This window comes from Panicum virgatum, chromosome 1N (assembly GCF_016808335.1).
Source record: "Panicum virgatum strain AP13 chromosome 1N, P.virgatum_v5, whole genome shotgun sequence".
NCBI classification, from domain to species: Eukaryota; Viridiplantae; Streptophyta; class Magnoliopsida; order Poales; family Poaceae; genus Panicum; species Panicum virgatum.
Genome location: NC_053145.1, coordinates 42,165,277 through 42,175,402, shown reverse-complemented (window position 1 = coordinate 42,175,402; position 10,126 = coordinate 42,165,277). Strand labels below are relative to the sequence as shown.

Sequence of the window (10,126 nt, the reverse complement as noted above, 5' to 3'; positions counted from 1 at the left end):
ATGGGTGTAATTTTTCGCGATGAATCTAATTACAGTAATTAATCGATAATTAGCTACAGTGATGCTACAGTAACCATTCTCTAATCGCGCGTTCAAAGACCTCATTAGATTCTTCAATGTCACTAGCGCGGGGGTTCTGAAGTTAGTTTTGTAAACAGACTTTGTTTGACACCGTAATTATTGGTCAAAGTTATTACTATTCCTAGCGCGCTATAATTGTAGCGCGAACCAAACATGGCCGATGCATACTAGGTGGGGGTGGGGGACAGAAGCATCTGCCCCGGCGTCCTGGCCGGAGCTATTTAGGGGGCGTTTAGTTCCAAATTTTTTTTCTATAGCAACCGTCACATCGAATCTTCGGACGCATGTATGGAACATTAAATATAGTTGAAAAAATAATTAATTACACAATCTAACTGATTAGCACGAGCTGAATCTTTTAAACCTAATTAGTCCATAATTAGATATTATTTATCAAGTAACAACGAAATGTACTCCAATACCAAAACTCAAATTTGTTTACCAACTAAACACACCCTTATGTGCGCGTGATCTCCAACAGCAGGCAGCAGCGGATCTCGCAGGGCGCCCAGTTCCTGGTCCATCGGGTGCCACCTCCCGCCCACCTGCTGGCTGCTGGTGCCCATTGCGGATTTTCCCCGTCCGTTCTGGCCGTGGCAGCTGCTACGAGTTACACGCACGTTTTCCTGTCGATCAAAGTAGAGTAGTAGTTGTTGCCTCTTGAGTCTTGTCTCGCTCCAGGTCAGGCTCTACCTCTCCTCTGCTCTCTCCGTATCTGCCGGCTGCAAGACCACCACCGATCCGTCGGTGGCGAAGATGCGACTGCTGCTGCGTATGCCATGTTGTTCTGGTGTCTTTTTTTTTTCTGAGTGAAACGGCTCGCGCTCGCGTCGACTCCGCATCCGCAGGACAGCGCCCGCAGCTGGAGAAAGATGCTGGCCGAATACCTTTCTCCATACTAAACTGCAACCGTTGTACGTGCATGTGGCGCGGTTTCATGACCCTGGCAACTGGGCCAACTTGCTGCTATTGCTCTTCCTGTGTTGGACTACTTTGCAAATGGCACTCTTTCTAAGGAAAAAGGCGGCTTATGCGAAAGCAGGTATCATATATATTCATATCAGCGGAAGCTCGTGTCAATCAAGTTGTAGTACCTTGTACGATGAAACGCCAGGCGTCGAGGGTTTCATTGGCTCTGTTTGGCTGGTTGTGCCTGGTAGCTAGTGCTGATTTGTTATTAGAGAAAAGTACTGTTGATTGGCTGCTGCCTGTTGGCTGATACTGATTTACTGTGAAAGAAAAGCACTGCTGGCTGGCTGGCTGACAAGGCAGATGAACAGAGTGATGTCATCAGTTCATCACAGCAACCAGTCACCTACTACTACCCCGTGATGATGCTGTTAAGGTAGCTCATTCCTCCCTTGCTCTTGCATCTTGTATAGTGTACAAAATGTTGGGTGACCTGCACGCCCGGACGCACGGTACGTATACGTCAACGCAAAAGGCCAGGAGGCACCATGTGATCGCATTGGATTGCCTCAGATGGAGCCAATATAAATCGACCGAATCTGTTCACCATTTCAACAACTCCACACTGATACCATACAGACAGCAACACCGCAAAAGGCATCAAACTGAAGGCAACCCAACCCATAAAAAAGAACACTGGTTGATCATCACGTTGAGAAACAAAAAAGGAGGGGCGAAAAAACAAGAGGACGCGACCTTGGAATGCACGATCAGTCCAACGAAACTATGCGTCGGCCTGCGCGCGGGGGCCGACGAGGTCACGAGTCACGACAGGAGGACGTGGAGCGAGGCGTTCTTGGCGGCCGCGCACACGGGGCACGCCTCGGCGCCCGCCTCGCACCCGCCGCACAGGCACAGGTGCCGGCACGGCAGCAGCAGCACGCACGCGTCCGCCGCGCCGCACGACCTGCACGCTCCCCGGCTCCCGGCGGCGGCCTGGGCGCCCTCCTGCGCCGGCCCGAAGCAGCACGACCGCGCGTCCTCGGCCTCGGCCTCGGCCCCCGCGCGCGGCGCCTGGAGGAGGAGCTGCTCGAGCGTGGCGCGCAGGCCCGCGGCCGCGGCCTCGTGGCCGCTGGCGATGCCCCGCCACGCCTGGCCCTCGGCGCCCACCTGCCGGAGCCGCTCCCCGAGCTCCGCGCCGCGCGCCAGGGCGCGCTCCAGGTCGGCCTCCGCCGCCCGCAGGCGCCGCGCCGCCGCACGCTCCACGGCCGACACCACGGCGCGCGCGTGCCGCCGCCGCGCCTCCTCCAGCCCCGACCGCAGCCTCTCGTTCTGCACGCGCGCGAAAGTCCAGCTTGATCACAACGGATAATAGTAGACGACGCTTTCACGGCAGGAGGACCAAGCAGAATCCTCGATGAGATAACAAAACGCCAACGCACCTCGATGCGAACGAACGCGTCGATCTCGACGCTGTGGCGGTAGAGATGCGACAGGACGCTGTGCGAGGCCGGCGCGGAGCCGGGGCCGGGCAGGCGCCCGCTGGTGGACGCGTCGACGGAGCAGAGGACCCTGCCCTGCTCGTCGTCCATCGGCGCGAACGCCAGCGGCTGCGGCACCGGCAGCAGCGCGCGGTGCCCTTCCATGGTCAGGCCGTCGTCCGCCACGTCGCCGGTCCGCGCGCGCTTCCTCGGCGCGAAGCAGACGCTGTCGTGAAGGTTGTTGTTGCAGGTGAGCTCGCTGCGCGGGTCGCTGAACACGGTGTTGCCGCCCACCTGCTGCCGCTGCTGCTGCGGCGGCGGCGGCGCGGGGGGTCGCAGCACCAGGTGGCCGGCGGCGGGCTCGCCGAGGAACGCCGCCGCGTCGTCGTCCATTGCTGGCCTGCTGCGAGACACGACACGCGCAAGCGATGAATCGATCGATCGACCGAGCGGCCGCGAGACGCGGATAAATAGCCCCGAGCGTGCTGGGGAAGGCGGGGAGCGCAGGACGCATGAGCGAGGGGGAGGCAAGGCGAGGAGCGCGTGCGGTGGTGACGAACCTGATGGCGCGGGAGTAGTCATGGTGGTGGAAGGCGTGGGCGAGGTGCTGCGCCTGCACGGCCATCCGCGGATCCGCCCGGACGACGCCTACGCGACGAGGAGGATGCGGGTGGGGCTGGGATGCCGTTGGGCGGTGTCGCTGCAGGAAGGGCGACGACGACAAACGGCACGGCCGTGGCGGGATCGCGTACGCGAGGGGTGGCCGGGTGGGAGGAGCAGGGTAGCAGCGCGAGCTCTTATAGGGTAGGGAAATGTATACCGCCGGTGCCGGCCCGGGCCGGCACTTTTTCCACCGACCGATCATTTTTTGGAGATCTGTGCATGTGCCTGGTGATAGAGTTGGGTCCACTGTTTTTGCCTCGCGCTTCGGGCACGGTTCTCCCACCCGCCGAATCTTTCGACGCTCGGCCCCCATACTAGGCCCCAGGTGTCAGTTCTTTCTCCTTCCCCGGCACGCCCCCTCCTTTCTTTCTTCCTCGCGCTCATCCCATCTCCGACCAGACTCCCCCCCCCCATCATTCGCCCTCCCAAGATTCCTTTCAGTATCCAAATCCCCACTATCTCCATGGATTCCTCTTCCAGTTTTACCAGGAGGCTTGGATGCGCCTCCCGTTGTGTGCAGCCCCTAGAAGAACCTGTCTTCCGTTGCTTCTGTGGGGATCCCGCCTTTTCTGTAACCTCAGGAACTCTCCGGAATCCTGGTCGCAAGTTCTACATCTGCCACAAGGCAGGAATCGGCAGGGTAAGTTCCGCAAGGCATGAATCTCCATGGTTAACTGGTTATTTTACTGTAAATCTTTCCCCTGAGCCCAGATCTGTGTCTGCGTGTACTAGGGCTGCAAGCTTTGGATTTGGGAGGATGTGTTTATGCGATTTGTTGATGAAATGGTGGAGTACTGCACCGCTTCAACCCTTGACTGCCTGCATGAACAACTTTCCTTGGCCCGCGAAGCGTTGGTCAGCAATGAGGAGAAGCTTGACAAGATCCGCCAGGAAGCTGAGGAAGAGCATGTCAAAATGGTGCTCAAGGCCGTGTTTGGATGAATCCACGAAAACTTTTGCACTAAAAACGAATCCCCACATGCAGTACTAAATGAAGTCTATTTGCAAAAAATGGGTGTAATTTTTCGAGACGAATCTAATGAGCCAAGTTCCATCATGATTGGCTACAGTGATGCTACAGTAACCGCGCTCAATCATCCTCTAATCGTACGGTCAAAGACCTCATTAGCTAGAGCAACTGTTACAGTACCATAGTTGTGGAGGTAATTTTGTAATTAGATTTTATTTAATACCCCTAATTAGTGGTCAAAGCATCGTTTCTCTCTCATCAAAATATTTTCACCCCTCATCCAAACATGGCCCAAAGTCCAGGAATTGGAAGTGAAGCTGCAAGAGTCAGAGCACAAGGTGCAGAGTTTGCGTCAGGTTCAGGCAAGCTGGGGCAAGACACTTGCCACTTTTGCTGCTCTGTTCGTGTTTGCTGTTTGGTGTGTGCTGAACTATCCTAATCAAGCTAATTCGGATAGGTCAGGGGGTGAAGATGGTCAGTTCTAGTCGATATGTGTGATGCAATTATGAGGCTCTTCAAGTCCCTGGACGATGGAATGTACCAGCCTGGCTTCAACCGTTGGAGGCATTTCATGCCAGCCACATTTGCGGTAACTACTCATAAAAAATGTCAATATCCTTGAACACATTCTTCAAAAATATTAATGATTCATGCAGGAGCTAGCTCTGAATGGAGATAACTACCTTGGTGACAACCGCATCCGTTCATCTTTTGTTGGGAACCACATCACCTATAACATTGAAGACTGTAGCATGGTAGCCTCATGCCCTCATCAATAACCAACCTTTGATTTCTTTTTTCAACCTCCTCAATAATCTAACCACACTTCCTGCATGAATATTGTCAGCTTGTTGTACCAGTTGTTCGTGATGGGAGATGCAGCTGCTACTTTTGGAACTTTGAGCAGCAGCGAATTCATGTTCTAGACCCACTCATGATGAGGTGTTGCACTTCTAGTGTGCACCGTCGACATGGTCAAAATGTCACAATTATTAATGAAGCTATTTCAAGGTGCGAAGATACCTATTTCCAAGGCTGGAACGTAAACATGATTGGTTGGGACAGATGCTACACTGTTGGTCTTGGCCAAAGTTGCCACAGGTGTGCCAGTTGTTGATATTTTCATAGAGATTCCATTATGCATTGCCCAAACTAAACTGCTGCCTTTTATTGTAGTAATAACTCAGGGTTTGCCACACACTACGCTGGCCAGGCCCTGCATGTCCCCGGACGTCGTCCCGTTCCCTACGCCACTCACACCTCCGGTCGCCGTCCCACTAGACCGATCCGGTGCCCGTCGCCGTCAATCCTCCTCCAGCCTGCCTTCCAATCAGGTGATTCCCCCACCGGCCCATTGATTTCCTCTTCTTTTGCTGTTCTTATAGTTAATCGTCGGTTCGAGCGGGAAGTTAGATGTTTTCTCTCGTGGGCACCAGATCAGGCTTGCCCTTTTTGCTGGGATGAAATTTGTGGCTCGACCCGTTCTAATTTGCACTGGGGTTACCAATTTGTTGATGTTGGGCACGATGGGGATTTTTTGATGCACGGATTTTATTTGGATTTGGTTTGGCAGTGAGCAGAAGGCCAAGGACGTGCTGCTCTACCACTACAAACACGCAGCCCAAAGGTTCTCTGCAAAGCTCACCCCCTAGCAGATCCAGGAGTTCCAGAGTGAGCCCCCCTCCCCTACTTCATTGTCTCATCACTGTACTGGGAAAAAAACTTCAGAGAACATTATTTTGGCCGCACCAAATTTAGTGGATGCCCATGGTGGCTCCAAATCCTTGCTCAATTTGCAATTTGTAGTGTTAGGTCTCCAAGCTGTAGATTATTGGATGCTTGCACAAAACGTGCAACGTTGTAGGATAACAAATTAATCAAAGTTATAGGCACCTAATTACATGCTGCAACGATCTAGGTGGGGAATTGTAGTTGTATCTTACAAATGTTGTGATGAGCACCTAAGCCCCCCAATGCTCCCAAGCTTGGGGCATGTTCTTATTGTGGCAGCAACTATTGAACAGGAGGAGTTTGTAGCTGGACAGGTATGCCTTGAAAAACAACGGATCGCTCGACATGAGCAACTTTGAACATTTACAGAGGAGGAATGTGATGGAATTTTCTCTTTTCTTTTCCGGCTCAAGACCTTCTCATAGTTGCCGATGGACTGGACAGTCGAGTCGCCGGCGACAAGGGCTGGCTCGACCTGCTTGATGGCTTTGTGCAGGTCCCCCAGATGGCCCCATTTTGGCTGCCTCAACAAAGCTGCAGAATGACATGCCATGCTTTCAGTTTCGGACGATCAGAGAAGCACATTCAGAGCTTTTCTAGGGTTTGCTCATGTTCATGAGCTTTGACCAGTTGTTACAGGTGTTATAACCCATGTGGCCCTGTCAGTGTCTTTTGGGTCTCTTACCTTGGTGATGAATTGACAGGCAGGCAAGTGCCTCTTTAGGGTTACACATAATTCTGTAAAACCACTTTGATCTCAAATGATTTGGACTTAACGAAAATTATATAGATGCATCGATGCAGTTACCTTTTTTTTTTCTTTTGACAAGCTGATCTAAAAAAAGCTTGATTTAAGTTAGGTTTGGATTAACTATTTGTAGGGCTTAACTTCATCAGTTTGAAGTGCAGAACTTTTAGACGCTTTTAACATGTAACTATACCTAAGTGGATGTTTAATTCTCAACCTCATGCAGCAATTACATCTGGTTTTCATTCCTAAAACTAGTCAGATTACTGTGATTCTAACTATGCCTTTAAAGGTCATTGCTGAAAGGGAAAATATCCGTTTAATTACTTCTGGTGTTGCTCTTGCAGGTAGGAGGCCTGAGGATTCTGATTATAAGTTGATGTACTTAGTAGATGTTCTGGAAGTAAGGATAGCAGCGGAAATAAAACAATGAAGTTTATTCCTCTGAAAGGACGTGGAGAACCAGTTGTTATTTCACCGCCACTTCCATAGGTTATTTACTTTGCACATTTCAGCAGTGAAGTTTTTGTCTTATCATTCTATCTTGTGCTAAACTGCCTTTTCCTAATCATGGGGGTAACCTGAGTAGAACAGATTGAAGAACTAAGCAGCATCTGGATGTACATACCTGAGGATCTTCTGCCTGTAGAAGCTCTAGAAAACACCTTGAGAAAAGTTGAAGTGTCATCAAGGTTTGCTAAAGATGGGATATCTCTATTGGATCATGAAGAGGATATCAAGGTAAGAAAACACCAAGGATGTATGCTGTCAGATTTCCTCTGTTTATGCGGTTCTAATATGACATGTTCCTTTTAGGTACAATACAATCAAAATCTTTTCGAAAAGCTACCAGAAGAATAGAAGCTCTGGAGGGCTTATTTTAGAAGCATGATAACCATAGTTCTGCACATATCCAGGAAAAACTTAGTCTTTCATGCTAAGCAAGAATTATCAGCTAATATAAAGTCCATCAAGAAGCTCCAGGATGGCCCCGAAGCCAAGGGAGCAGATTGATTTGCTCTTCTACCAATTGCAGGAAACAGAGAAGGGTTGCTAACCTTCAGCTGGAGTGCAAGGTAGTTAATACTAGTAATTCATCATATATGGCAAATGCCTGTCCTCGTTTTCTTTTTCTTTTTTTTGGACAGATATGTGAGCTTGTAGTGCTGTGTATATATATCGAATCTGTGTTCTAATGGAAGATCCAAATTGACGCGGAAAGCTTTGTGAATTCTTTCTGACCTGACATAATGGAAGTGGTGTATTCATGGGCCAAAGGGTCGAAATTCTACCAAATCATGGAGATGACTCAAGTGTTCGAAGGCAGCATGATCAGTGCCATCTGGAGGCTGGAGGAGGCTCTTCAGCAGCTAATTCTGGTGTTGCCGAGGCATGCCACGGACACCCTCGCCGGGATCTGGTTCTGGTTGGCCAGCACCCGATGCTCACTACTCCCGAACCGCCCGTGGCTGACCAGCTCGAGGAGACAAGGAGGTCGCCAATTCTCCGACGTGGCGCAGGCGATGTAAGTGTCCACCCACCGTCCGCCGAGGCGTGCCTGCAGGCCGCCGTCGGCGTGCGCGTCCTGCAGCAGCACTGCCAGGAAGCTGGGGTTCGAATGCGTGCTGCACCCCAGAGACGGGGACGCAGGTTCCGGCGACCGACGACGCTACGTACTCGGCGAACGACGGCAGCCAGCGTCGAGCTCTCCGCTACGCTCGCGGGGAAGGGCCGGGAGAGATCAGGATTGCTCGGTCTTCACGGCGTCTGGCTGATGGCCCTGGATCGCAGGGGCGCAGGCGATCGCGTGAAGCGCCAGGGAGGAACGGGTCTGCCTCCACGGTCCCTGGCAGGGGCGCCAGCGATTGCGAGATAGATACAGCATCTGAAAACACCAGCGATCGGTTCGTGGGCGAGGAAAACCGCGCTACGTGGGGAGGAAAACCAGGGAGCGGCTGGGTGGGGAGGAAAACCATGGAGCGGTTGGCTGGAGAAGAAAACCGTGCGCCCCCAGGGAGGAAAACCAGCGCTCGCCTGCCTTCCGGTGCGCTGGCGCGGACGGTGGGCGGGCTGCCTCGGGTACGGAACACTGTCCTATATAAAATTATTTCTATATACATTAATTTATTTAATTATTGAAAATTTTCCTTATTTAAAACAATTCTATTTATTGTTGCTATATTTTATTATTCAAAATTAATTAATTTTCAGCGAACTATTTTTTGTCGACAGGTGTTATATTGTTATGTACTTCTACTTTAATTCATATGCAATTAAATCCTACTCACATACTGATTTTGTTATTCAAAACCATAGCAAATAGATAATCACTTTCAACTAAATCTAGAATATATTTTAAAATTTGAGAATTTCTCCACCAGTTCCACAGGTAATGGCAACGACTGCACATTGCCGAGCCCCCAATGGTGACAGCGCATTCACAAGCCCTCCACCGGCGATTCATCCCTCGCATACATTCGACTCCTTGCCTCCGAGACGGCCTTCTTCAAGCAAATATTTATTCCTGTGGGTTAACTTTATATTAAAATTTTATAAAGGATAAAAAATTAAAATTCAATGCTAGTTTATAGGTGACTGATTGTTTTGCCTAATCTCATCTGTCTGATTTCCATCTAATGGTCTGTTTGTTTTCTTTTTCTTCCCAACCATTCAAGTCACTGTGCATACATCAGGCTTCCGACAGCTGAAGCATAAGGTATGTCCTTCATCTCATCTGATTCCAATTGGTTCTTAGGACATTGGGCTTCACTAAACTTATCGCCCTTCGCTAATGGAACAGGTGTGGCCTTACTCTTATCCATATTAAATCTCTTAAGCATTTTCTCAATATATGCCTTTTGAGACAATCCTAGTACTTCTTTGGTCCTATCTCGGTGTATTTCAATGCCCAGAACATAAGAGGCTTCACCAAGATCTTTCATATCAAAATTGGATGAAAGAAATCCCTTTGTTTCATGCAGCATACGCTTATCGCTGCTCGCTAATAGGATATCATCCACATAAAGCACTAGAATTATAAATTTACCACCCTTTATCTTAGTGTAGATACAATTATCCACATCATTCTCCTTAAATCCGAATTTCTTAATCACTTGATCGAATTTAAGGTTCCACTGTCTTGACGCTTGCTTAAGCCCGTAAATGGATTTCTTAAGTCTGCATCCCAAATGTTCCTTGCCCTTCACAACAAAACCTTCCGGTTGTGCCATGAAGATGGTCTCATCCAAGTCACCATTAAGGAACGCAGTTTTAACATCCATCTGATGTAGCTCTAAGTCATAATGAGCCACTAGCGCCATAACGATTCTGAATGAATCTTTCTTAGACACAGGGGAGAAAGTTTCATTATAATCAACCCATTCCTTTTGTGTAAAACCTTTGGCTACAAGCCTTGCTTTGAATCGTTCGACATTCCCTTTAGAATCACGTTTAGTCTTGTAGACCCATTTACAGCCTACTGGTTTGACTCCATTAGGAATATCTACCAGATCCCAAACATCATTGGAACTCATGGACTTAAGC

At 50.0% G+C, this 10,126-nt stretch overlaps 2 protein-coding genes and 1 long non-coding RNA gene across 4 annotated transcripts; 2 read left to right on the top strand and 1 right to left on the bottom strand.

The window, feature by feature from the left end:
* Positions 1–1,515: 1,515 nt before the first annotated feature.
* On the bottom strand, positions 1,516–3,362 carry LOC120655894. The gene is made up of 3 exons (XM_039933875.1): positions 3,032–3,362; positions 2,433–2,874; positions 1,516–2,322 (listed from the first exon to the last, which is right to left on the bottom strand). The coding sequence occupies exons 1-3, from the start codon at positions 3,334–3,336 to the stop codon at positions 1,816–1,818; spliced, it is 1,254 nt and encodes a 417-aa protein (XP_039789809.1). The 5' UTR covers positions 3,337–3,362; the 3' UTR covers positions 1,516–1,815.
* A 43-nt stretch (positions 3,363–3,405) lies between these two features.
* On the top strand, positions 3,406–5,877 carry LOC120655895. 2 transcript variants are annotated; one of them, XM_039933877.1, is made up of 8 exons: positions 3,406–3,774; positions 3,867–4,057; positions 4,397–4,466; positions 4,562–4,693; positions 4,761–4,859; positions 4,952–5,205; positions 5,281–5,438; positions 5,678–5,877. In XM_039933877.1, the coding sequence occupies exons 4-8, from the start codon at positions 4,595–4,597 to the stop codon at positions 5,860–5,862; spliced, it is 795 nt and encodes a 264-aa protein (XP_039789811.1). In that variant the 5' UTR covers positions 3,406–3,774; positions 3,867–4,057; positions 4,397–4,466; positions 4,562–4,594; the 3' UTR covers positions 5,863–5,877. The 2 variants fall into 2 exon arrangements, with proteins under 2 accessions (XP_039789811.1, XP_039789810.1); XM_039933876.1 differs by having other exon boundaries at positions 3,407–3,774; positions 4,567–4,693.
* Positions 5,878–7,269: 1,392 nt separating this feature from the next.
* Positions 7,270–8,552, top strand: LOC120654090. The gene is made up of 3 exons (XR_005666982.1): positions 7,270–7,324; positions 7,400–7,659; positions 7,786–8,552. It is a non-coding gene; the product is annotated as an uncharacterized LOC120654090 (long non-coding RNA).
* Positions 8,553–10,126: the final 1,574 nt, after the last annotated feature.

Excerpts from the sequence above, each read along its gene's own strand:
- LOC120655895 (XM_039933877.1), top strand. The coding sequence starts at position 4,595 with ATGTGTGATGCAATTATGAGGCTCTTCAAGTCCCTGGACGATGGAATG. Across the intron at positions 4,694-4,760 it reads TCATGCCAGCCACATTTGCG|GAGCTAGCTCTGAATGGAGA; the intron begins GTAACTACTCAT and ends TGATTCATGCAG. Across the intron at positions 4,860-4,951 it reads ACATTGAAGACTGTAGCATG|CTTGTTGTACCAGTTGTTCG; the intron begins GTAGCCTCATGC and ends GAATATTGTCAG.
- LOC120655894 (XM_039933875.1), bottom strand. The coding sequence starts at position 3,336 with ATGATCGGTCGGTGGAAAAAGTGCCGGCCCGGGCCGGCACCGGCGGTA. Across the intron at positions 2,875-3,031 it reads GACTACTCCCGCGCCATCAG|CAGGCCAGCAATGGACGACG; the intron begins GTTCGTCACCAC and ends CGTGTCTCGCAG. Across the intron at positions 2,323-2,432 it reads ACGCGTTCGTTCGCATCGAG|AACGAGAGGCTGCGGTCGGG; the intron begins GTGCGTTGGCGT and ends GCGCGCGTGCAG.